At 47.7% G+C, this 23,736-nt stretch overlaps 1 protein-coding gene across 1 annotated transcript in view; it reads right to left on the bottom strand.

The window, feature by feature from the left end:
• The window catches only part of MAPK15 (mitogen-activated protein kinase 15), a 62,114-nt gene extending 44,125 nt beyond the window's left edge, over nt 1-17,989 (bottom strand). Inside the window, exons 1-6 of the mRNA XM_077810313.1 lie at nt 17,627-17,989; nt 8,568-8,666; nt 7,056-7,085; nt 2,900-2,990; nt 2,152-2,282; nt 1,691-1,854 (exon numbers count right to left, since the gene is read on the bottom strand). Coding sequence (XP_077666439.1) covers nt 1,691-1,854; nt 2,152-2,282; nt 2,900-2,990; nt 7,056-7,085; nt 8,568-8,666; nt 17,627-17,989 — 878 coding nt within the window. The remainder of the gene's footprint in view (nt 1-1,690; nt 1,855-2,151; nt 2,283-2,899; nt 2,991-7,055; nt 7,086-8,567; nt 8,667-17,626) is intronic.
• Nucleotides 17,990-23,736: the final 5,747 nt, after the last annotated feature.

Below are 23,736 nucleotides of genomic sequence, written 5' to 3'. Positions count from 1 at the left end.
ATGGGGAACAAATATTTGATGATGGACTACTGAATCTAGCAAACAAAGATGTAACAAGATCCAATGGTAGGAAGTTGAAGCTAAACGAATTCAGACTGGAAATAAGGTGTCAATTTTTAACAGTGAGGGTAATCAACAATTGGAAAATTTACCAAAGGTTGCGGTGAATTCTCCATCACTAGTGCTTTTTACATCAAGATTGGATTTTTTTTTTAAAGATATGCTCTAGCTCAAACAGGAGTTATTTTAGGAAGTTCTTTTGTCTGTAAAAAGAAAAGGAGTACTTGTGGCACCTTAGAGACTAACCAACCAACTAACTTTTGTCTGTGTTATCATAGAATATCAGAATCATAGAATCATAGAATATCAGGGTTGGAAGGGACCCCTGAAGGTCATCTAGTCCAACCCCCTGCTCGAAGCAGGACCAATACAGGAAGTCAGACTAGATGATCCACATCATCCTTTCTGGCATTGGAATCTATGACTGTGAATTAATCCCATGGAAGAGGGTGTTTACAACAGGTTATTAAAAAATGTACACAGCATACTAAACTAGGAGGAGCACCAAACACCAGTGGAAAGAAATATGTGCAGAAAATAGCAAAATTAGATTTAATATGGACCAAAGGCAGCTAAAACACACTGAACCTTAGTGGAAATGAGAAACCCTGGAAGCAAAAATAGCTAATTGAGATACTGAAGAGTGAAATCTTATCTATCTAGGTTTTTGTACTGAGTCCATCACCATGCGGTGTGATACTTAAATTGAGCAGCGTATTAGATATGAGTTTGCAAAGAAAGGCTGCTATAAATGTTCGACTGTGCAAAAGCATCACATCATGGAACAGGAACTCTAATTACTCTGCCTTCCGTCAGCAGCATAGCAAGTGGAAGAGTAACTGTAACAGCCCTAGTTAAATTGTTATGGCCCATGAATGGGAGTAAAGATCAGCAGCTCCTCTAGGCTCCTCCTCCTTGGGCTAGGTTTGTTTCCTCCTCACTTAAAATTGGCTGAGGCTAGGCTCAAAAGTCTCCTGCCAACAGCCAGTGTCTAGGGGTGAAAAGAAGCTTTCATCCAGCTCTAGCAATCCTATTCCTAGGCCTAGTGAAGGGAACAGATGACATCCTAGGTGGGATTTAAAAAAAAAAAAAAAAAGTCTTATCAGCTCCAGTGGCTTCTCCTTGACCAAGAGAATTGACAGAGCAAAGTCCCCCCAGAGCCCCTCCACAGGGACTAGGGAAGCAGTTTTTCAAGTGGAGCAGCCAGGAGATAAGGAGAAAAGATTGCCATTGGGGAACACTTAAGGCCAGACTTGAAAAGAAAGGCTGAGGCATTTTCCAGATTTTGAAAAGATTAATTTGGTATATGTGAGGAAGAACTGGGTGAAAGTCAAGCGAATGGTGGGGGCTGAGTAGCAGATGAATGCAGGGCTGTCTGGTGTGCAAGAGACCAATGTAGAGAGAGGAGTTCAGGTGTGCATGGTTGTATGTGTAAAGAGAGTTGGGGACAAGGGATTGCATGTGTTGGTGTTTGTGGTAAGGGTGGACTATAAGATTTTTACCTCAACTGTTAAGTTTTCTTGACGGTGTTTCAAGGGTGTATAATAAAACCAAAATTGGGTTCCCAAACCATCTCAAAATAGCCCATCTCAGAGACATCAGGCAGATTGTTTCCCAGTCTTTCAATTACCTATGAGAGGAAAGCAGGATCTCAGGGGCTCGGTACCAGCGTGTTGCCACATACTCTGTCAGTGCAGGGCTGCCTTGGTCCTCATGGATCTGACAAAGGGAGCGAGCCAGTCCAAAATCACAAAGCTTAACAAAGCAGTCCGCATCCAGCAGGATATTTGAGGGCTGTAGTTGAACACAAACATTTATAAGAATTTCTTTATTCTCTGTATAGGGCAGAAAGGGAGGAAATAAAAACCCATGTCAGGCTGCACTTCCCCCTCCCAGGGACAGAGTGCTTTTAGGGGCGTTAGAAGGAAACCGAAACAAAAGGTATACATGACCTACTAAAGGTCATGTGATACTATGGTCATTTTCTTTTCTCTTCACTCCCTTCACCCCCCTACATATATCATTTAACTCCAGTCTTGAATGGAGGACAAATCTTTCCATTTAGGTAAGGCCTAGTGAGTGCAAATGTACCTTCTGGTCTCTGTGAATGACATTCCCTGAGTGGATGAATTTGGTTGCCTTCAGGAGTTGGTAGAGGATGTAACACTTGTGGATGTCTTTCAGCAAATTCCCCTTCTTGATCACAGCATGTAAATCTGTCTCTAACATAGAACATTAGAGAATTATTGTTTGGGAGTGAAAGGAACCCAAAGCTAGGGCATCAAGTCTGTTCTCCAAACTCTAAGCTCTCTAGCTCATTTTTAAACAGAAGCTCAGCAAGACAGCCGTTGAAAAAGTTGTATCTGCTATAGCCCTATTTCTTGAACTACTGCAGCTCTTTTCCTGAACTTCACTTAGGGCAGGGAAAAATACTTCACTGAAAGCAAAGACTAGACAGTAACTGAAAAATTACAATGGGACTTATTGTTCCACTCACATCCTACATTACATCCACCCATCTATAGTCACTCATTCATTTATCCTCTTAAATTGTTTTACTGTCCCACTCTCCTCATTACCCCAAAATTGCACCTAGACACCCATTCACTTTATCCCTCCCAATCTGCCTGCCATTGTCCCACTTCCAAATCAATTCCTATGCAATTGCTTCCCCACTAACTTCACCACATTCATTGGTTCACTTTTCCATCTAGCTCCACCAACATTCACATTTATCTCATTACATGAATCTTTCTATTTTGCTACTTTCAAGGCAGTGAATGAAATTCACTCTTTAGAGAGAAAGAATGTAAACAGCTGAAGCAGTGGTGGGTCTCACCCATAGATTCGAAAACCAGGTAAATATCCCTGTCATTCTGAGCTCGGATGACATTAAGCAGCTTGATGATATTTGGATGTTCTCCAAATTCCTGCAGGGAAATAAGACCCACTTGTCAGAGTCAAGTGACTGAACCTATTATACGAAAGATTACACTCCAAAATAAAGACCAGGAGGTTATTCCCTTCATTGTGTCTCTACTAAAATACAGACTTTTTTTAGGGAATAAATAAAAAGCCTACCTTGCTCTGTAGTATGAGCTGCCACTTAAGCTACACAACCCTCCCACTTGGCTCTCAGGTTACTCCTCTTCACACTTTAGTACCAAAAAGCATTATACACAAAATAACTGCAAAACCCGAATATCCACATCAATCCACGCACTTAGTATTTAAAGCAAAGAAGTATTTGATTATAGAAGTGTGATAATAATGGTGAAACATATATAAATGTTAAGCATTACCATCATTATTGTTATCACAAAAACCCTATGTTTAGTGACAGTTAAAGTTGAAGCAGGATACACCACATCCACCAAAAACTTATTTCCATGCATTTAAGGTTAAGTGGAACTTGTGCATTCCTTTCCACCTTCATACTGTCTACAACACTGTTGATAATACAGTACAATGCTCCACAAGGCTTTCACTTCCATGTCAACAGACACCCAAAAGTAATTCACACTCCAACTTCATTAAACTCACACTCTAATGGAAAGCCTTAACAGTAACTTCTTATGCTTTTGTATCAACTACATAAACACATCAGCATGGCTCATTGTCATACTTTCCATGAATCTGTGAAGTTAATTTGCTATAACACTATGGATGTCACTGTTAAAGGTTTGCATTAGTCTCCTTTATTCTGATTATTCAATAAATGGCCCCATTCCTTATTTACTGCTCACAACCCAAACTCTGAAATAAAGACAGAATTAGTAATTTCCTTTTCTATAGTATAGTATAGTCTATAAATTTGTTAGTCTCTGAGGTACCACAAGTACTCCTTTTCTTTTTGCGAATACAGACTAACACGGCTGCTACTCTGAAACCTTTTCTATAGTGCTCATCATTACAGTTTGAGTGCCTCAGAAACAGTGAATTTATCTGCACAACATCCCTATGAAGTGAGTGATACGATTATTCCTGTTTTACTGAGGTTGAACTGAGGCATACCAAGGTTAAGGCCAAAATTTTCAGAAGTGACCACTAATTTTGGGTTCCTCGATGACTGGATGCCTTACTGAAGAGACCCAGGACCTGGTTTTTCAGAGGTGCTAAGCCATGGCAGTACCCATTGCTTTTAACTGCATTTGTGAGTGTGCTGCACTTGTGAAAATTAGGCTGTAGGTGTTTCAAACTGACCACCCAGAATAGCAGTGGTAGTGAAAGTTTTGGTTTAAGTGACTTGCCCACCATCACATAGGACGTCTGAGGCAGAATCAAGGCAGAATTCAGTTTTCATGGTGCACAATCAACTAACTGCCTTAACTACAAGACCATCCTTTCTCTTCCAACAGTCCTCTGACTCATTCATTATACATATTCCAAATTCTGTAATATTAGCACCACCTTTGTGTCTTTTTCTCATCCAGAGAGTCAGCTCTGTATGCTCACTTCAGAATGATGTCAGAAGCTCAATGATGCAGTGGAGCATGCACAGTTCAGATAAAATGTTCAGAAAATTAAGCACAAAACATTCAAGAAGTTCTACTGTACATGTGTGAAAAGCAATTGCTCTTATTATATGGCAAGATCTAAACACATTTTTTCAGGAATAGCAAAAAGCACACCTCTGACCCAACAACTACCCCCTGACCAAATTTCAAGTTCCTGTTTTAAAGTTTTGAAATGCCTGAGCTCTCCAAAAACTGGTCAGAGAAAGTGGCTTATACTGGAAAATCTTCCTATCCTCCCCACCCCCGACTACCAGCTTAGTCTTAAAAATGGCTACATCATTTGTACTGAAAGCTTTTTTAAAAATCCAACCTGAGGCAGAGCCCAAGCATGGAAAACTGCAACCCAAATAGTTTAAATTTAGCAAAGATATAAACAACTGCAAATAAGGGGTTATCAAAGGAAGAATTAAGCAAGCTTAGTATAGTGGTCACTACTTGCATCATCTATAATTAGTTTTTCAGATTCATAGATTTTTAAGGCCAGAAGGAATCATCACACTATCTAGTCTGACCGCCTGTATAACATAGGCCATAGAATCTCACCAAGTTACTCCTGTATTGAGTCCCAAACCTTCTGTTTGACTAAAGTATATCTTCAGGAAAGGCATCTAGAATTGATTTGGACTTCACAAGACGGAGAATACACCACTTCCCTTGGGAGTTTCTTCCAATGGTTAATCATCCTCACTATTAAATGTGTGTGCCTTATTTCTAATTTGGATTTGTCTGTCTTAACAAGAGCAAATGGCTGGAAGTTATGTCTTTCTCTGCTAGATTAAGGAACCTCTTAATTCATAGAATCATAGACTCTCAGGGTTGGAAGGGACCTCAGGAGGTCATCTAGTCCAACCCCCTGCTCAAAGCAGGACCAATCCCCAATTTTTGCCCCAGATCCCTAAATGGCCCCTTCAAGGATTGAACTCACAACCCTGGGTTTAGCAGGCCAATGCTCAAACCACTGAGCTAACCTTCCCCAATGCTCAAACCACTGAGCTAACCTTCCCCCCAAACACTGAGCTATCCCTCCTAGTATTTTCTCCCAGTGAAGGTACTTGTACACTGTAATCAAGTTGCCTTTTTATAAACTAAACAGATTGAGCCTCCTAACTCTCTCACTAAGTCATTTTTTGGCTCTTCTCTGCTCCCTCTCAAATTATTACATAACCTTTTTCAAATGTGGACACCAGAACTGGATATAGTATTGCAGTATCAGTCGCAGCAATGCTACATACAAAGATAAAATCATCTGCCTAATAATATCAGTTCTGTTTGATAGCGTCTCTGGAGAAGGTATGCTTCATAAATGATGAAGGCAGTAGCAAGGTGGCTGGCTGGCTGAGTTCCTGTGGAATTGATTTTAATACTGCTGAGACTTAAATTTATTGTACGATTTATTATGCTAGGGTGCCACGAGAATGATGAAAGGATTAGAAAACTTGCCCTATAGTGGGGTAAGCTAAATCAACTGAGCTCTTTGAGTCTAATACAGAGAAGGCTAAGGGGTGACTTGATTACAGTGTGTAAGCACCTCCAGGGGGAACAAAATATTTAATAGTGGGCTCTTCAATCTGGCAGAGAAAGATATAACATGATCCAGTGGCTGGAAGTTGAAAGTAGACAAATTCAGACTGGAAATAAGGCATACATTTTTGACAGTCACAGTAATTAACCATTGGAACTATTTACCACAGGTTGTGGTGGATGGTCCATCACTGACAATTTTTAAATCAAGTTGAAATGTTTTAGTAAAAAATATGTTCTAGGAATTATTTTGGAGAGGTTCTGTGGCCCGTATAATACAGGAGGTGAGACTAGATGATCACAATGATCCCTTCTGACCTTCGAATCTATGTATAGAATTGCTCCTTACAATACATTTTACAGGAGTCTGTCAAGTTTTGGTTATTTCAGATGATCAGGCTCTCTCCCTCACAGGTGAAGTAAGGAACATCTTTCACCTTCTTCCCTACCCAACCAGGGCCTCTGGTTTTGAGCACCACATGCCCTCCTTCCCCACACAAGGACTTCCAAACCTGACAGCATGACCTCCCTACCAGAACATCTAATAAAATGCACAAGAGCTAAAACCAAGGATTGGCTGTGTGCAGGATATATCATTTAGAAAAGGGAAGAAAGAAGGCAGGGGGAGTGAGACCGATTATAGATCAGAAACAATGACAGGCGCATAGTTAAGAAGATAAAAGAGTAGTGAAGCCACAAACAAGTCAGACGGACACACTCTGGGAGGAACACCACCAGATTAGTTTAAAAATAAATAAATAAAAGGCATGGAAAGACTGCTTGCTACTGCTGAGACTGACAACACAGAAAAGAATGATTGAGATATGACAAGAGGTAGTGGCAGTAGTCACTGCACTGTAACTAAAGGATGAGAAGGAAAGAAGCGAATGCTGGCTGGAAGAGATACAAAGGAGAGCTAAAGAATACATCAGAGGGCAGAAGACAGGTCTTACTTACCTGCAGGAGCATAATTTCCCGGAATGTTCTCTAGAAAGAAACAAAAATATTTACTGTCATAGCAATAAGATAATAGATGGAAGAGGAAGTAACTGCCCAGTGCGATGGTTAAACCCCATTTATTAAGGAGCAGAGTACCATGTGTGGGGGTCAGACTAGGGAAAATCTAATTGCTTGGTAACATGAAAATATTTACATGTCTATGGATGAAGTTTCTTCTCAACATCAGCCAGTCAGTGGTTAGTTACATCATGACACATGAAGTTAGGATAAAAATGTGTAAGAGGTAGCCAAACTAGTGTAAGCTGTAGAGGGTGATATTCTTATTGCCCATATAAATGTCAAATCACTTACTACACTCTTGTCCTTAATATCTTGTGGCAACAAGTTCCAGAGATCTACCCATCTAGGTCAATGTGTGACTCTTTGAAGTACCCCTGAACTCACCATGCAGGTCTTTCAGAATCATAGAATCATAGAATATCAGGGTTGGAAGGGACCTCAGGAGATCATCTAGTCCAACCCCCTGCTCAAAAGCAGGACCAATCCCCAATTAAATCATCCCAGCCAGGGCTTTGTCAAGCCTGACCTTAAAAACTTCTAAGGAAGGAGATTCCACCACCTCCCTAGGCAACGCATTCTAGTGTTTCACCACCCTCCTAGTGAAAAAGTTTTTCCTAATATCCAACCTAAACCTCCCCCACTGCAACTTGAGACCATTACTCCTTGTCCTGTCCTCTTCTACCACTGAGAATAGTCTAGAACCATCCTCTCTGGAACCACCTCTCAGGTAGTTGAAAGCAGCTATCAAATCCCCCCTCATTCTTCTCTTCTGCAGACTAAACAATCCCAGTTCCCTCAGCCTTTCCTCATAAGTCATGTGTTCCAGACCCCTAATCATTTTTGTTGCCCTTCGCTGGACTCTTTCCAATTTATCCACATCCTTCTTGTAGTGTGGGGCCCAAAACTGGACACACTACTCCAGATGAGGCCTCACCAATGTCGAATAGAGGGGGACGATCACATCCCTCGATCTGCTCGCTATGCCCCTACTTATACATCCCAAAATGCCATTGGCCTCCTTGGCAACAAGGGCACACTGCTGACTCATATCCAGCTTCTCGTCCACTGTCACCCCTAGGTCCTTTTCCGCAGAACTGCTGCCTACCCATTCGGTCCCTAGTCTGTAGCTGTGCATTGGGTTCTTCCGTCCTAAGTGCAGGACCCTGCACTTATCCTTATTGAACCTCATCAGATTTCTTTTGGCCCAATCCTCCAATTTGTCTAGGTCCCTCTGTATCCTATCCCTGCCCTCCAGCGTATCAACCACTCCTCCCAGTTTAGTATCATCCGCAAATTTGCTGAGAGTGCAATCCACACCATCCTCCAGATCATTTATGAAGATATTGAACAAAACCGGCCCCAGGACCGACCCCTGGGGCACTCTACTTGACACCAGCTGCCAACTAGACATGGAGCCATTGATCACACATTGGTAAAACAGTTCCTTACCTGAGCATCTGTTCTGTTCCTAAAAGCATCAAAGATCTTCTTGACAGCAACTATTTCTCCTGTCCTGCGATCAATTGCTTTCCACACAATTCCATAGGCCTAGGGAAAAAGGATAGATGGATTCACCAGTTATATCACCCACACCAAATTTCCTTTCAGTCCCTAGATTCAGTTAGGACCAGATTAGGGGGGAAATGTTCTTAGTAGAAGGTATTAACAGAAAAAAAAAAATCAATCACTAAACATCTAAAGGGTAAAGAAACCAGGATCAATAAGAAGCACTGTTAGGATTGAGGGCTGTAAAAAATAAATCTTGCTAGATTTAAAACATAAATAAATAAATAAATAAATAAATAAAAATAGCAATACTTTTGTCACATAAGAACACTCACACTGGATCAAACTAGTGGGGTCCTTCTAGTACAGTATCCTGTCTTTGACAGTTGCCAGCATCAGATGCTTAAGAAGAAGGTGCAAGAAACCCCACAGTAGACAGTTACCGAAAATCGTGTCCATAAGAGAAGTTTTTTCCTAACCCTGTCAGAGATCAGCTTAGACACTGAAGCGTTATACTTTATACCTCTTATAAAAAAAAGTTATCCTATCCAATGTAATTCTGGACAGTCTCATTACCCATATAGTTATTATTTTATTACATTAGCACCTAGTGACCCCAACTGAGAATGGGATGCAATTATACTATATGCTATGTGTACTCTATGCTATATATGCTCCTAAGAAGCCTAAATATCTGTGGAACTGGGCCTACGTGTTTACATACTATCAGACAGTCTCTGTCTCAAAGAGCTTACAATATATACATACACAAGACAAACAGTAGGAGAAAGGAAGTATTATCCCCATTTTACATATTATGAACTGAAGCACAGAAATATTAAATGATTTGCCCAGCAAGGTAACACAGAAAGTTGTGACACAGCTGGGAATTGCACTCATATCGCCTAAACCTCATTTCAGTACCTTAACCAAAAGACAATCCTTCCCCTAAATATTCAGTCATTTTTAAACTCCCAGCACTTGATCTCAATTATATTTTATGACTATTATATATTAATGTTTTTGAGGGACTCTTAGGACTATGAGTATCTAGAGATATTGGAGTGAATAAAGTTATGCATTGTGAATTTGTCCTATCAATATGTTTGATAGAATTACATTAGCAGCTGATGATGGGCCTACAGAAGATGTTATATATCTTGGATTTTAGTAAAGCATGTGATACAGTTTCTCACAAAATCTTAACAGAAAAAGGAATTCAAATGATCTTAAATAGGTCACTGTCCTGTGGATTGAAAACTGGCTAAGAGATTAAATAAAGGGTACTGATACGGGCAAAATACTGAACTGCAGTAGGCATGAGAAGTGGAATGCACAAAGGGACTCAAGCATTGCAATGCTGAGCGTGAAGGTGCTTAACTTTTAGGTGCCTAGAAAATCCAAAAACAAAACTGAGATCCATAATGCTGAGTTAGGTGCCTAGGCTCTCTATACAGTCATAGAATCATAGGAGTGGAAGGGACTTCAAGAGGTCATCTAGTCCAGTCCCCTGCACTCATGGCAGGATTAAGTATTATCTAGACTGGGGTGGGCAAACTATGGCCGGCCTGCAGGCTGGATCTGGCCCACAAGCCGTTTTAAGCCAGCCCACGAGCCATACCACGTCTCATCCCCACTTTGGCTGGGGCGCAGGGTTGGGGGATGCACCACACGGCTCCTGGAAGCCGCGGCATGGCCCCGCTCCAGCTCCTACACACTCCAATGGAAGCTTCAGAGGCGGTGCCTGTGGAAGGGGCAGCGTGCAAAGCCACCTAGCTGTGCCTCTGTGTAACAGCCAGAGAAGAAACAAGCCACTGCTTCTGTGAGCCACTTGAGGTAAGCGCTGCTCAGAGACTGCACCCCCTGAGCCTCTCCCCAATCCCCACCCCCTGCCCCAGCTCTGATCCCCCTCCTGCTCTCCAAACCCCTCGATCCCAGCCTGGAGCACCGCCCTGCACCCCTAACTCATCCCCAGCCCCACCCCAGCACCCCTTCACCAATTTTTTGAGCATTCATGGCCTGCCATACAATTTCTGTTCCCTGATGTGGCCCTCAGGCCAAAAAGTTTGCTCACCCGTGATCTAGGCCATCCTTGACAGGTATTTGTCTAATCTGCTCTTAAAAATCTCCAATGTGGAATTTCCATCAACCTCCCTAAGCACTGGAATAAATTGGCTAAACACCCTGACGGTTAGGAAGTTTTTTCTAACATCCAACCTAAATCTCCCTTGCTGCAATTTAAGCCCATTGCTTCTTGTCCTATCCTCAGAAGTTAAGAACAACAATTTTTCTCCCACCTCCTTGTAACCTTTTATATACTTGAAAACTGTTATTATGTCCCCTCTCAGTCTTCTTTTTTCCAGACTAAACAAACTCAGTTTTTTCAATCTTCCCCCATAGGTCATGTTTTCTAGCCCTTTAATCATTTTTGTTGCTCTTCTCTGGATTTTTTTCCAAATTTGTCCACATCTTTCCTGAAATGTGGCGCCCAGAACCGGACACGATACTTCAGTTGAGGCCTAATCAGTACGGCGTAGAGCAGAAGAATTACTTCTTACATCTTGCTTACAACACTCCTGCTAATACATCCCAGAATGATATTTGCTTTTTTTGCAACAGTGTTACACTGTTGACTCATATTTAGATGTGGTCCACTATGACCCCAATATCCCTTCCACAGTACTCCTTCCTAGGCAGTCATTTCCCATTTTGTATGTGTGCAACAGATTGTTCCTTCCTATATGGAGTACTTTGCATTTGTCCTTACTGAATTTCATCCTATTTACTTCAGACCATTTCTCCAGTTTGTCCAGATCATTTTGAATTATAATGCTATCCTCCAAAGCACTGGCAACTCCTCCCAGCTTGCTATCATCCACAAACTTTATAAGCATACAGTCTATGCCATTATCTAAATCACTGATGAAGATATGGAACAGAATTGGACCCAGAACTGATCCCTGCTGGATTCCACTCTTTATGCCCTTCCAGCGTGACTGTGAACTACTGATAACTATTCTCTGGGAATGGTTTTCCGACTAGTTATGCACCCACCTTATAATAGCTCCCTACTATAGTAGTGGATTTCCCTAGTTTGTTTAAGAGACGGTCATGCGAGACAGTATCAAAAGCCTTACTAAAGTCAAGATATACCACATCTACCACTCCCCTCACCCATCCATGAAGTTTGTTACCCCCTCAAAGAAAGCTGTCAGGTTGGTTTGACATGATTTGTTCTTGACAAATCCATGATGACAGTTACTTATCAAAATATCCTCTAGATGTTTGCAAATTGATTGCTTAATTATTTGCTCCATTATCTTTCCAGGCACAGAAGTTAAGATGACTGGTCTGTTCTTATTTCCCTTGTTATAGATGGGCACTATATTTGCCCTTTTCCAGTCTTCTGGAATCTCTCCCGTCTTCCATGACTTTTCAAAGATAGTATCAGAGGGGTAGCTGTGTTAGTCGGGATCTGTAAAAGCGGCAAAGAGCCCTGTGGCACCTTATAGACTAACAGACATATTGGAGCATAAGCTTTCGTGGGTGAATACCCACTTCATCGGATGCATGTAGTGGAAATTTCCAGAGGCAGGTATAAATATGCAAGCAAGAATCAGGCTAGGGATAATGAGGTTAGTTCAATCAGGGAGGATGAGGCCCTCTTCCAGCAGCTGAGATGTGAACACCAAGGGAGGAGAAACTGCTTTTGTAGTTGACTAGCCATTCACAGTCTTTGTTTAATCCTGAGCTGATGGTGTCAAATTTGCAAATGAATTGAAGCATATTTATACCTGCCTCTGGAAATTTCCACTACATGCATCTGATGAAGTGGGTATTCACCCACAAAAGCTTATGCTCCAATATGTCTGTTAGTCTATAAGGTGCCACAGGACACTCTGCCACTTTTTCAAAGATAATTGCTAATGGCTCAGATGTCTCCTCAGTCAGCTCCTTGAGCATTCTAGGATGTATTTCATCAAGCCCTGGTGACTTGAAGAGATCTAACTTGTCCAAGTAATATTTAACTTGTTCTTTTTCCCTATTTTAGCCTCTTCTGATCCTACTTCATTTTCACTGGCATTCACTATGTTAGACATCCAATCACTATCAAGGTTCTTGGTGAAAACCAAAACAAAGAAGCTATTAAGCACCTCTGCGATTTCCACATTTTCTGTATACAATGAACGGGTATGTCTACACTGCAATAAGACACCCATGGCTGGCCTGCGTTAGCTGACTTGGGATCTGGGGGCTATAAAATTGCAGTGCGGACATCCAGGCTTGGAGCCTGGGCTCTGGGATCCTCCACCCTCACAAGGTCCCAGAGCCCAGGCTCCAGCCCAAGCCTAAACATCTACACTGCAAATTTACAGCCCCACTGCCTGAGCCCCAGGAACCCAAGTCAGCTGACATGGGCCAGTGGTGGGTGTTTTATTGCAATGTAGACATACTCTTAGATTGAGATCCTCAAAAGCCAAGACACTAGGCAGGGAGCGGTCTAAGCTAGCTAATGGGAAATGCCAACAAGAGGTGGGTGTGCTAAGCCCGGTCCCCCTTTTGAAGACAGGCAACTTAAAAGTCTGGGCTGTAGAGAGGTGCCTAGCTCTGCTTCAAAAAATCCATGAACAAGCATCTTCCACCTGGCTTAGGTGCCTAAGGAATTCTTTGAATGAATTCAAATGAATGAATTCATGCCAAACAAAATGGCCAGAGGAGGTGGCAGTGGTACCCATGTTATAACTTGTAGCCCACTAGTTAGAGCACTTACCTGGGATGTGGAAGACTCAGGTTCAACTCCCCATGGCTGTCCGGGGGCAGTTGAACAGGGGTCTCCCACATCTCAAGAGCATTCACAAACCACTGAGCTACGAGATATTCTGATGCGGATCTCCCTAAGTCTCTCCTGTTGAAGCTGTCTCATTGGGGATCAATAATGAAAGAATGGTTTAAGCAGGAGGACTGGACCTGGGCTTTCCCACCTCACCAAAATCCTAATAATTGCATTACAGAGTCATTCCCACACACTCATTCTCTCTCACCCAATGGCTATTTTAGTATCTATCCACAGTGGAATAGCTTCAACAGGACAGATTGAGGGAGCTCCAAATAAGAATATCCCATAGCACAGTAGTTAGAGCACCCATCTGAGAGGTGGAAGACCCCTGGCCAAATCTTAATCCCATCGCTGGCAAACGAGGGAATTGTATCTGGATCTCCCATATACAAAGTGAGTGACCTAAGCACTGGGCTACAAGTTATAAGGTTGGAAGCAGCTTCTCCTCTTTGATTCTGAATGGGACCAAATCCAACAGGCACCTATAAGCAGTGATGAGCTGCCAAAATCTTAACAACCAGTTCCCTCCTCACCCCACGAGGGGGTCGTGGCCCACTCCCACCCCCCGGGACTCCTGCCCCATCCATCCCCCTCCCCCGTCCCCTGACTGCCCCCAGAACCGGGCAGCAGGATCTCATGGGCCACCGTAGTGCGTGCCCACCCTGCCCCTAAGAGCCAGAGGGACCTGCCAGGGAGCGAGGTAGGGAGTCCTGGCGTTGCTTACCTGGGGCGGCTCCCAGGAAGCACCTAGCAGGTCCCTCTGGCTCCCAGGGGAGGGGTAGCATAGCGGGGGGGGGGGGGAAGCAGGGGGAGTGGCCGCTCCCCCCACTGATCACATCAAAAGTGGAGCCTTAGGCACTGACTCCGTGGGTGCTCCGGGGCTGGAGCACCCACGGGGAAAATTTGGTGGGTGCAGAGCCCCCACCAGCAGCTCCAGGATCCTTTCTGGTGCCCTACCAGGGGGCCCACCTGCCCCTCCTCTGGCCCCAGCTCACCTCCACTCCACCTCCGCCTCCTCCCCGCTCTGCTTCTCCGCACCCCCCTGGCTCCCCGCGAATCAACTATTCCCGCAGGAAGCCTGGGAGGGCTGAAAAGCAAGCGGCGGCTTCGCCCTCAGGCCCAGGGAGGTGGAGGCGAACTGGGGCAGGGAGCAGTTCCCCTGCGCCCCCCAGGTTACCTGCTGCAGTGCGGACGGCCCACCTCATGCCCCCCCGCCCCAGCTCACCTCCGCTCTGCCTCCGCCTCCCTGGGCCTGAGCACGAAGCTGCCGCTTGCTTCTCAGCCCTCCAATGCTTCCCGCGCGAACAGCTGATTTGTGGGAAGCTGAGGGTGGGGAGGTGGAGAAGCAGAGCGGGGCGGCGCGTTCAGGGGAGGAGGCGGAGCGGAGGTGAGCTGGGGCCAGGTGCGGAGCTGCCGGTGGGTGCTCTGCACCCCCCAAATTTTCCCTGTGGGTGCTCCAGCCCCAGATCACCCACAGAGTCGGCGCCTAAAGCACCACTTTTGCCCTTCTAAATTTAACAACCAGTTCTAGCGAACCGGCTCCAGCTCACCACTGCCTATAAGCATGCCTACCGATTTGAGCCCTGCATGAAGTTAGGCTTCCCCTGGTTTGCGAAATGCTCTGGGGCTTAAGTGGGAGACAGACATCCAGATGCCTAGAGTGAGATAGCAGTGATCATGCCCAGAGGCAGAAATGTAGGGAATTTTTACCCTGAAGAAAAAAAAAAACAAAAAACTTAGGAACCAAGTGAGTTTAGGTTCCTACAGGGTTTTGCATGAGTTTTAAGAAGTATTTCACTTTTCTCTTCTATAGGTTCTTGGCCTTGTCAGACCACATTCCTCCTAATAAGTCTAGTTGCCCTTTCAGGAATGTTTTCAACTGTCTTTTTACTGAAAAAGAAAAACAAAACCCTGAAAAAAATAGCTCCCAGTCTAATTGTAATAGAAAATATGACTGAAGAGTCATAAAGTGCTACTTAAAAGTAAATTGTGCATTGTAGAAGGAGGAGGGATTAAAACGACCTCTTTTCCTTAAACCCTCTATTCCTCCACTTTATCAGCAACTTGGGTCATTTAAAGCTTTGTTTTAATTAAGAAAATTAATTGGGAGGCCTGAACTGGTTGGGTTTACCCTTTAAAAAGCATTAAAGTGTAAAGCACCCCAGCAAGTCCTGCATCCCTCAGGCTAGATCAGTAGGAAAAACCTGCTTTTTCCTAAAAAGAAAATGAGTACTTGTGGCACCTTAGAGACTAACCAATTTATTTGAGCATAAGCTTTCGTGAGCTACAGCTCACTTCATCGGATGCATACTGTGGAAACTGCAGAAGACATTATATACACAGAGACCATGAAACAATACCTCCTCCCACCCCACTCTCCTGCTGGTAATAGCTTATCTAAAGTGATCGCTCTCCTTACAATGTGTATGATAATCAAGTTGGGCCATTTTCAGCACAAATCCAGGTTTTCTCACCCTCCGTCCCCCCACACAGGAACTCACTCTCCTGCTGGTAATAGCCTATCCAAAGTGACCACTCTCTTTACAATGTATATGATAATCAAGTTGGGCCATTTCCAGCACAAATCCGGGCGGAGGGTGAGAAAACCTGGATTTGTGCCGTCACCTTCAGCCCCCAACTAAAACCCTCCAACGCATTATTAAGGATCTACAACCTATCCTAAAGGATGACCCTACACTGTTACAAATCTTGGGAGACAGGCCAGTCCTTGCCTACAGACAGCCCCCCAACCTGAAGCAAATACTCACCAACAACCACATACCACACAACAGAACCACTAACCCAGGAACTTATCCTTGCAACAAAGCCCGTTGCCAACTGTGCCCACATATCTATTCAGGGGACACCATCACAGGGCCTAATAACATCAGCCACACTATCAGAGGCTCGTTCACCTGCACATCCACCAATGTGATATATGCCATCATGTGCCAGCAATGCCCCTCTGCCATTTACATTGGTCAAACTGGACAGTCTCTACGTAAAAGAATAAATGGACACAAATCAGATGTCAAGAATTATAACATTCATAAACCAGTCGGAGAACACCTCAATCTCTCTGGTCACGCAATCACAGACATGAAGGTCGCTATCTTAAAACAAAAAAACTTCAAATCCAGACTCCAGCGAGAAACTGCTGAATTGGAATTCATTTGCAAATTGGATACTATTAATTTAGGCTTAAATAGAGACTGGGAGTGGCTAAGTCATTATGCAAGGTAGCCTATTTCCCCTTCTTTTTTCCTACCCCCCCCCCCCCCCGACGTTCTGGTTAAACTTGGATTTAAACTTGGAGAGTGGTCAGTTTGGATGAGCTATTGCCAGCAGGAGAGTGAGTTTGTGTATGTGTGTGTGTCCCCGGGAAAAAGGGGGGCGGTGAGAAAGCCTGGATTTGTGCTGGACATGGCCCACCTTGTTTACCATGTACATTGTAGGGAGAGCGGTCACTTTGGATGAGCTATTATCAGCAGGAGAGTGAGTTTGTGTGTGTGGTTTTTGGAGGGGGGGTGAGGGGGTGAGAGAACCTGGATTTGTGCAGGAAATGGCCCACCTTGATTATCATGCACATTGTGAAGAGAGTTGTCATTTTGGATGGGCTATTACCAGCAGGAGAGTGAGTTTGTGTGTGGGGGGGTGGAGGGTGAGAAAACCTGGATTTGTGCTGGAAATGGCCCAACTTGATGATCACTTTAGATAAGCTATTACCAGCAGGACAGTGGGGTGGGAGGAGGTATTGTTTCATGATCTCTGTGTGTATATAATGTGTGCTGCAGTTTCCAGGGTATGCATCCGATGAAGTGAGCTGTAGCTCAGGAAAGCTTATGCTCAAATAAATTGGTTAGTCTCTAAGGTGCCACAAGTCCTCCTTTTCTTTTTGTGAATACAGACTAACACGGCTGTTACTCTGAAACCTGCTTTTTCCTGTAGTTTGCTTGCCTAATGTTAAGAGTTAGCATTTAGAAAGCACAGTGGGAACATAAGTGAGTTAACGAATGGTCTGAGCAGGGCTGACAGCGAAGGGACTGACATGGTCATTGTTTCCGAGTGACTGGGCTGCTCTAACATGAAACATCACTGACAAATTTGAAGGCAGAGCCATTCCAAGCTTCCCACTCCACTGGCTAGTGTTTCCCTTTCTGCCCGCCTCAGGGTTAGCTTGTCCGGCATTTTCCAGCGCGGTGGGGCTTTGGCCGCGGCGCGCAGCCCGTGAGCAACGCCGCAGCCCGTCTCCCGAGCAGCGGGAGCCCAGGCACCAGCGGGGGAAGGGGCGCTTCTGCCCACAGGGCCCCCGGTTACCGCGGCGAGGGGCGGCCGGCGAACGCCGCACCGCAGCGGGCGGCCTGGGTGCCATCCCTCCCTCCGGCTCCGGGCGGGGGCCAGCCGCTGGCGCTCGGAAGGCGCCGGGGGTCCTACCCCGCGGGGCAGCGGCCGCGCTCACCCCCTTGCCCAGGCGCTTCTTGATCTCGTATTTCTGGGAGACGAGCTCCTCCACCTCCGCCACGCTCATGGTGCCTCGGCCCTGGCCAGCGGGGGCCCTCCCAGGCCCCGGGGTCGCCCACAGCCGAGGGTCCGGGGCGCTGACGCCCGAGGCGCCCTCACTCTCCCGGCGGCGCGCGCCGCCCAGCTGCCCTCACGGTGCCCGCGGAGGATACGCTGAACGTGGGGAATGGGCGCGAGACCCGCCGCCGAGGTGCAGGCCGGGGCCCAAACCGCAAGCGGGCCTGTTGATTTCTGTTGCCATAGAAACAGTGGGCGGGGTGCCGTGCGCGCACGCGCAGAGCGTCTCACTCGCCCCCAGTGTGGGCAGTACCGCGGGCTCTTGGGTCAGCGGACCGACTCCAGGGGCGCCCTCGCGCGGCTCCGCGAGCCGCTCTTCGGCTCCCCAGCCCCTGCCGCGGGGCAGCGTCCACACACATCGCCGTGCGGGCGCCCCCTTGCCTGCAGGCGTCTCTCGCCTGGGACTCCATCGCGCCATTTCCAGCTGTCTAACGGGCATAACCTCACTCCACCCCCTCCCTCTCATCGGGGTGGGGCTGAGGGTTGGGGTGCGGGAGGGGGTGTGGTAGGGTGACCAGCTGTCTGGGTTTCGACGGGAACACCCACTCAAAAAGGGACCCTGGTGGCCCCGGTCAGCACCAGCGACCAGGCTGTTAAAAGTCCGGTCGCCGGTGCTGCGATGCCAAGTCAAGCTAGTCCCTACCTGTCCTGGGGCATCAGAAGCAGCCAGCAGGTCCGGCCCCTAGTCGGGGGGTGGGGGGAAGGCAGGAGGCTCATGGTGCATGCTGCCCCTGCCCCGAGCACCAGCTTCTCCCTCCCATTGGCCAAGCTGGGGGGGGCAGTACCTCCGGGAGTGAGCAGTACACGCCATGGAGCCTTCTACCCCACCCCCTGCCTAGGAGCCAGACCTGCTGGCCACTTCTGGGGTGCAAGCGCAGTGCCCCAGGACAGGCAGGAAGCCTGCCTTAGCACTCCTGCTGCAACACTGACGGGGAGCTGCCCAAGGTAAGCCCATGCCCCAACCCTCAACCCCAACTCAGAGCCCCCTCCTTCACCTCAAACCTCTCATCCCTGGCCCCACCCCAGAGCCTGCGCCCCCTGCCCAGAGCCCTCACCCCTCCCACATCCCAACCCCCTGCCTCAACCTGCAGCCCCCTCCCACATTCCAAATCCCTCAGCCCCGCCCCCCAGCCTGGAACCCCCTCGTACACCCCAAACCCCTCATCCATGGCTCCACCCCAGAACCAGCACCCCCAGCCCAGAGCCCTCACCCTTCCGCCACCCCAACCCCCTGCCTCAACCCACAGCCCTCTCCCACACCCTGAACCCCTCATTTCTGGCCACACCCCCATTTAGAGCCCTCACCTTCTCCCACATCCCAACCCCCTGCCCAAGCCCAGTGAAAGTGAGCGAGGGTGGGGGAGAGCAAGCCAGTGAGGGAGGGGGAGTGTAGTGGGTGGGCCCTCAGGGAAGGGGCGGGGCCTCGGGGAAGGGTCAGGGCTAGGGTGTTAGGTTTGTGCCAATGGAAAGTTGGCAGCCCTAGGTGTGGGTTCTGGGAGGGAGTTTGGGTGTAGGAAGGGGCTCCAGACTGGGGCCGAGGGTTCTGGAATATGGGAGGGGGCTCAGGGCTGGGACAGGGGGTTGAGGTGCAGGAGGGGGTGTGGGGTGCAGGCTTTGGGAGGGAATTTGGGTGCAGGAGGGGGCTCAGAACTGGGGTAGTGGGTTGGAGTGTGGGAGGGGGTTTGGGATGCAGGCTCCAGCTGGGTGGTGGTAAGGAAAAGTTAGCACATGTGACTCCATTTTGGTTTGGGGCCCACCATTGTCTAAAAGCAAGCACATCATGCACCAGGAGGAGTGTTCCTTAGACACTGCATCCCTGTGAAAATCCTCCTCCTTGTCTCCAGCCTGCCTTGACTCCCAGTATCTGTTTTTTGTCAGTCTCTAACTCCCTATCTCCTGGCCTTTGACGTGAGGCCTCCCATCCTGATAATAAAAGTTACTGATGCATGGCTTTAGGACCATGCTGTGTCATTAACATACTAGTTTAGCACGAGGAATGCACCAAGCAGGGATAGGTGGTAGATAAGAAAAGGGTTTGTTTATTGGCTAAGGTTTCTGATGCACGAGGGCAACATGCTTTGCTAAAAAGTATATAACCTTTGTATAATCTGTATTCGGGGTCCCCTTGTGTGCGTGTCCTATCAGGTATAATTCGTAACAGTGGCGCTTACCTCAGGTGGCTCCCAGAAGCAACTGGCATGTCTGGCTCCTAGACTCGGGTGGCCAGGCGGCTCTGCAGTGCAATCCATTGGCTGCAGTTCCCGCACACAGAGAGCCCCCTGGCTGCCCCAGTGCCTAGGAGCCAGAGGGATATGCCGGTAACTTCTGGGAGCCATGCGGAGCTAAGGCAGGTAGGGAGTCTGCCTTAGCCCTGCTGTGCCACCCGCTGGACTTTTGGCCTATTAAAATCTCCCAAATGGCTTTCAATAGCCACTAGGAGATCAAGGCCAATTCCGCGAGACTCCCGGCCAATCCAGGAGGGTTGGCAACCCTAATATTGGAGGGCCAGAAAGGAGTATTAGGATAAGCTAGTCTGATCTGGTGCATAACACAGGCTATAGAATATTGCCTAGTATTAAGCACCAAACACATGTTTGAGCTAGAGTAATTGTTTAGAAAGTCTTCACTAGGGTTGCCAGGCATCCGGTTTTCAATCAGAACATCCAGTCAAAAAGGGACCCTGGGGGCTCCCGCCAGCACCACTGATTAGGCCGTTAAAAGTCCTTTTGGCCACCCGCAGTGGGGCAGGAAGGCTGCCTGCCTGACTCTGCACGGCTCCTGGAAAGCATCCGGCATCTCCCTCTGGCTCCTAGGTGCAGAGGTGGCCACAGGGGCTCCATGCGCTGCCCTGTCTAACACTGCCCTTTTACCTTTCCTCTCCAAGCTGGGGAAGCCCATTTCCATTATCAGTCCTCTCCCACTTGGTTGCAAGGACCCCGCCCTCCATCATGTCCTGTCCTTCCACCAGCAGGTCCAACCAACTGCCGCCAGCGGTGCGTGGCGGGGTGGCGCTCGAGGGATCCTTTCTGGTGCCCTACCAGGGGGCCCGCTACCAGGTGCACTACTCCACAGGGGAGGCCAGGCTTTGGGAGGCACTGCCCCCTGGCCCAGGATGGAGGGGCTCCCGGATCCCCGAGATCCAGGAGGGCACCAGCCCTGCCATTGCCAGTGACCTTGGTGGCCCAGCTCCCATACTCGCCCCTCCTCCTTCTTCCATTGCTCTGGCTCGGGCCCCAGGGGTAGCCCCCCCCCAGTGTGCCCAGATGAGGGGGTGGGCCCCGCCTCCATCGTGTATGATCCAGCGGGGCCCATGGAGGAGAGGGCAGCAGGGCCATTGCTGGGCACAGGAGAGGGCGCTCCCCAGGGGGAGGTTTCCCTTCCCCTCGTTGTCCCATCCTTGCTTCCCAAACCCCCAAGTTTATCGCCCTGGCCCAACGCCTGCTGGCTGGCCCTCCACCTCGAAGGGCTGGGTATTCGTACAGGGAAAGCGCAGCAAAAGGAAGTCTTGGGCTCAGAACCACCCCCTCAATGTGGAGGGGGGGAGGCCCCCCACAAGACCATGAGGGGGGTTGCCGCTGCTGAGTCTTCCGCCACACCCCCTGATAGAGCCCAGCAGGTGGAGTCAGTCGGGAATGCCATGGTAGCGGAGGGGGGTGGAATTACCCCCCTCTCAGAATCTCTCCCCAAGGGAACCTCAGATGGAGCCCCCCAACCCTTTTGTCACCCGAGCCCCCCGTCTGCGATGAGGCAATTGCTGTCTTGGTTGATGGCAGGGAGGACTCTGGGGTGGTGTGGGGAAACTTCACCTCCATCTTTGAGGAGATCGCGGCCCTGGGTCTGATCCCAATCACTGAGGCGGTGGATGACCCTTTGCCAATGGGCCTCAATCCAGGTGGCGGCTTAGTCACGCCACCCCCTCCTCCTCTTTCCCCCTTGCCCCAGGCAGCTGCCCCTGCTCTCGACCTTGGGGCACCCCTGGGTTCGTCCATCTGTCTGGCCACAGACTGGACCTTGCTCTTGGCTGCTGAGACCCTGGTGGCGATGGCCGGTGCCAAGCAGCCAGGCCCCGAGCTCTTGGGTGCGCCCCTTTTTGAGGCGAGGCAGCTGCTTCCCCACCCGGTTGGGGGCCCTGCCGCTGATGCCACCATGCCCGACGCTGTGGTTGAGGGCACTGAGCTCATTGAAGCGCCCAGGCCTGGCGTTGGTGAGGGCCCCCTTCCCATCCCCGCCCCCTCGGCCCCTGAATCTGGTCAAGAGGTGCTGCACCCCAGTGACATAGCTGCCGGGGATTCCGCTCCCACCTTTTCCCCTACCCCTGCCTCTGTTCCTGGTCCTGACACCAGCCCCGCTCCTGCCCCTGGCGACGCATTGCCCGCCTCCTTCCCCTCCGTCCCCCATATCACTGCCGCCCCCGAGGTTTTTTAGTTTCCCTAGTCCTTGAACAACCCTCGGGGGTGGTTTTCATGTCTCCCATCCCTGACCCTCTAGGGCAGTGGTCTCCAAAGTGGGGTGCCCAAGACTATCCATTGAGGGGCACGGCAGGAGGAGCACCGCCGGAACAAAAGGGTGGCGTGGCAGGAGGAGTGCCGCCGGATGAAAAAAAAGGGGGGGGGCAGCCAGAGGAGCACTGCCCTAAGATTGGCCAGAATGCCACCCCTTACAGTGTGACGCCCCAGGCACATGCTTCCTACGCTGGTGCCTGGAGCCGGCCCTGCGAGGTATCCTGAAGGAAGAGTGGGAGTTCCACAACACGGAGGGGTTGACAATGGCATCCTCACTCATTCATTCACTTTCAGTGTATTGCGACGTATTGCAGTTTACGTGTGCCCGGTTAAGTGGATTTACAGATTATATTATCTAGTTTTAACTAAACTAACCCTCACAAAATGGACAAGTGGCTTAAAAAGATTCTTGCAAAGAAACCGCGGATTGAAGATAATACTAATGATGCAAGCACAAGCGAACAAGAAAATGGCAGAGCTGACAGTTCTCCTACTCCTAGTACGAACTCTTCGTCAGCCATATTATCAGATCTGACAAGAAGTTGGCCAAAAAAATTCTGAATTATCAAGAAGACTATTTGAAATATGGATTTACATCCACTATCGTTAACAATGAACCTCGCCCTAAGTGTATATTGTGCCTTGAGATATTAGCTCAATTCATGATATTCATATGATAGTATGAAGCCATCACGATTAGCAAGACATTTAAAAACTAAGCATCCAGAACATGAAGACAAACCTCTACTATTTTTTCAGCGATGTTTAAAGTCATGCAATACTCAATCCAGTGCTTTACAAAATTTCACTAAACTCAGTGATAAATGTTTAGAAGCCTCTTTTGAGGTTTCTTACTTTATAGCGAAAGACAAAAAGCCACATACCATTGAGGAAACACTTGTTCTTCCTGCCGCAGTAAAAATGAATGAAATAATACACGGAAAACAGTATGGCGACAAACTAAAATGCATTCCTTTGTCAGCAAATACTGTTGGAAGACGCATAGAAAACATTGCTGAAGATTTAAAGAAACAAGTATTAGAACAAATTACGCAGTGTGGGAGGTTTGCTATACAGTTGGATGAAAATACGGATGTTTTTAACATGTCTCAGCTTATGGTGTTTGCTAGATTCTGTTTCAATAATGAAATACACGAAGAACTACGTTTTTTGTGAGCCACTAAAGGAAAGATGT

The sequence above is a fragment of the Eretmochelys imbricata genome, chromosome 2, assembly GCF_965152235.1.
Source record: "Eretmochelys imbricata isolate rEreImb1 chromosome 2, rEreImb1.hap1, whole genome shotgun sequence".
In the NCBI taxonomy this organism is placed as follows: domain Eukaryota; kingdom Metazoa; phylum Chordata; order Testudines; family Cheloniidae; genus Eretmochelys; species Eretmochelys imbricata.
This window is presented reverse-complemented; position numbering and strand designations above follow the sequence as displayed.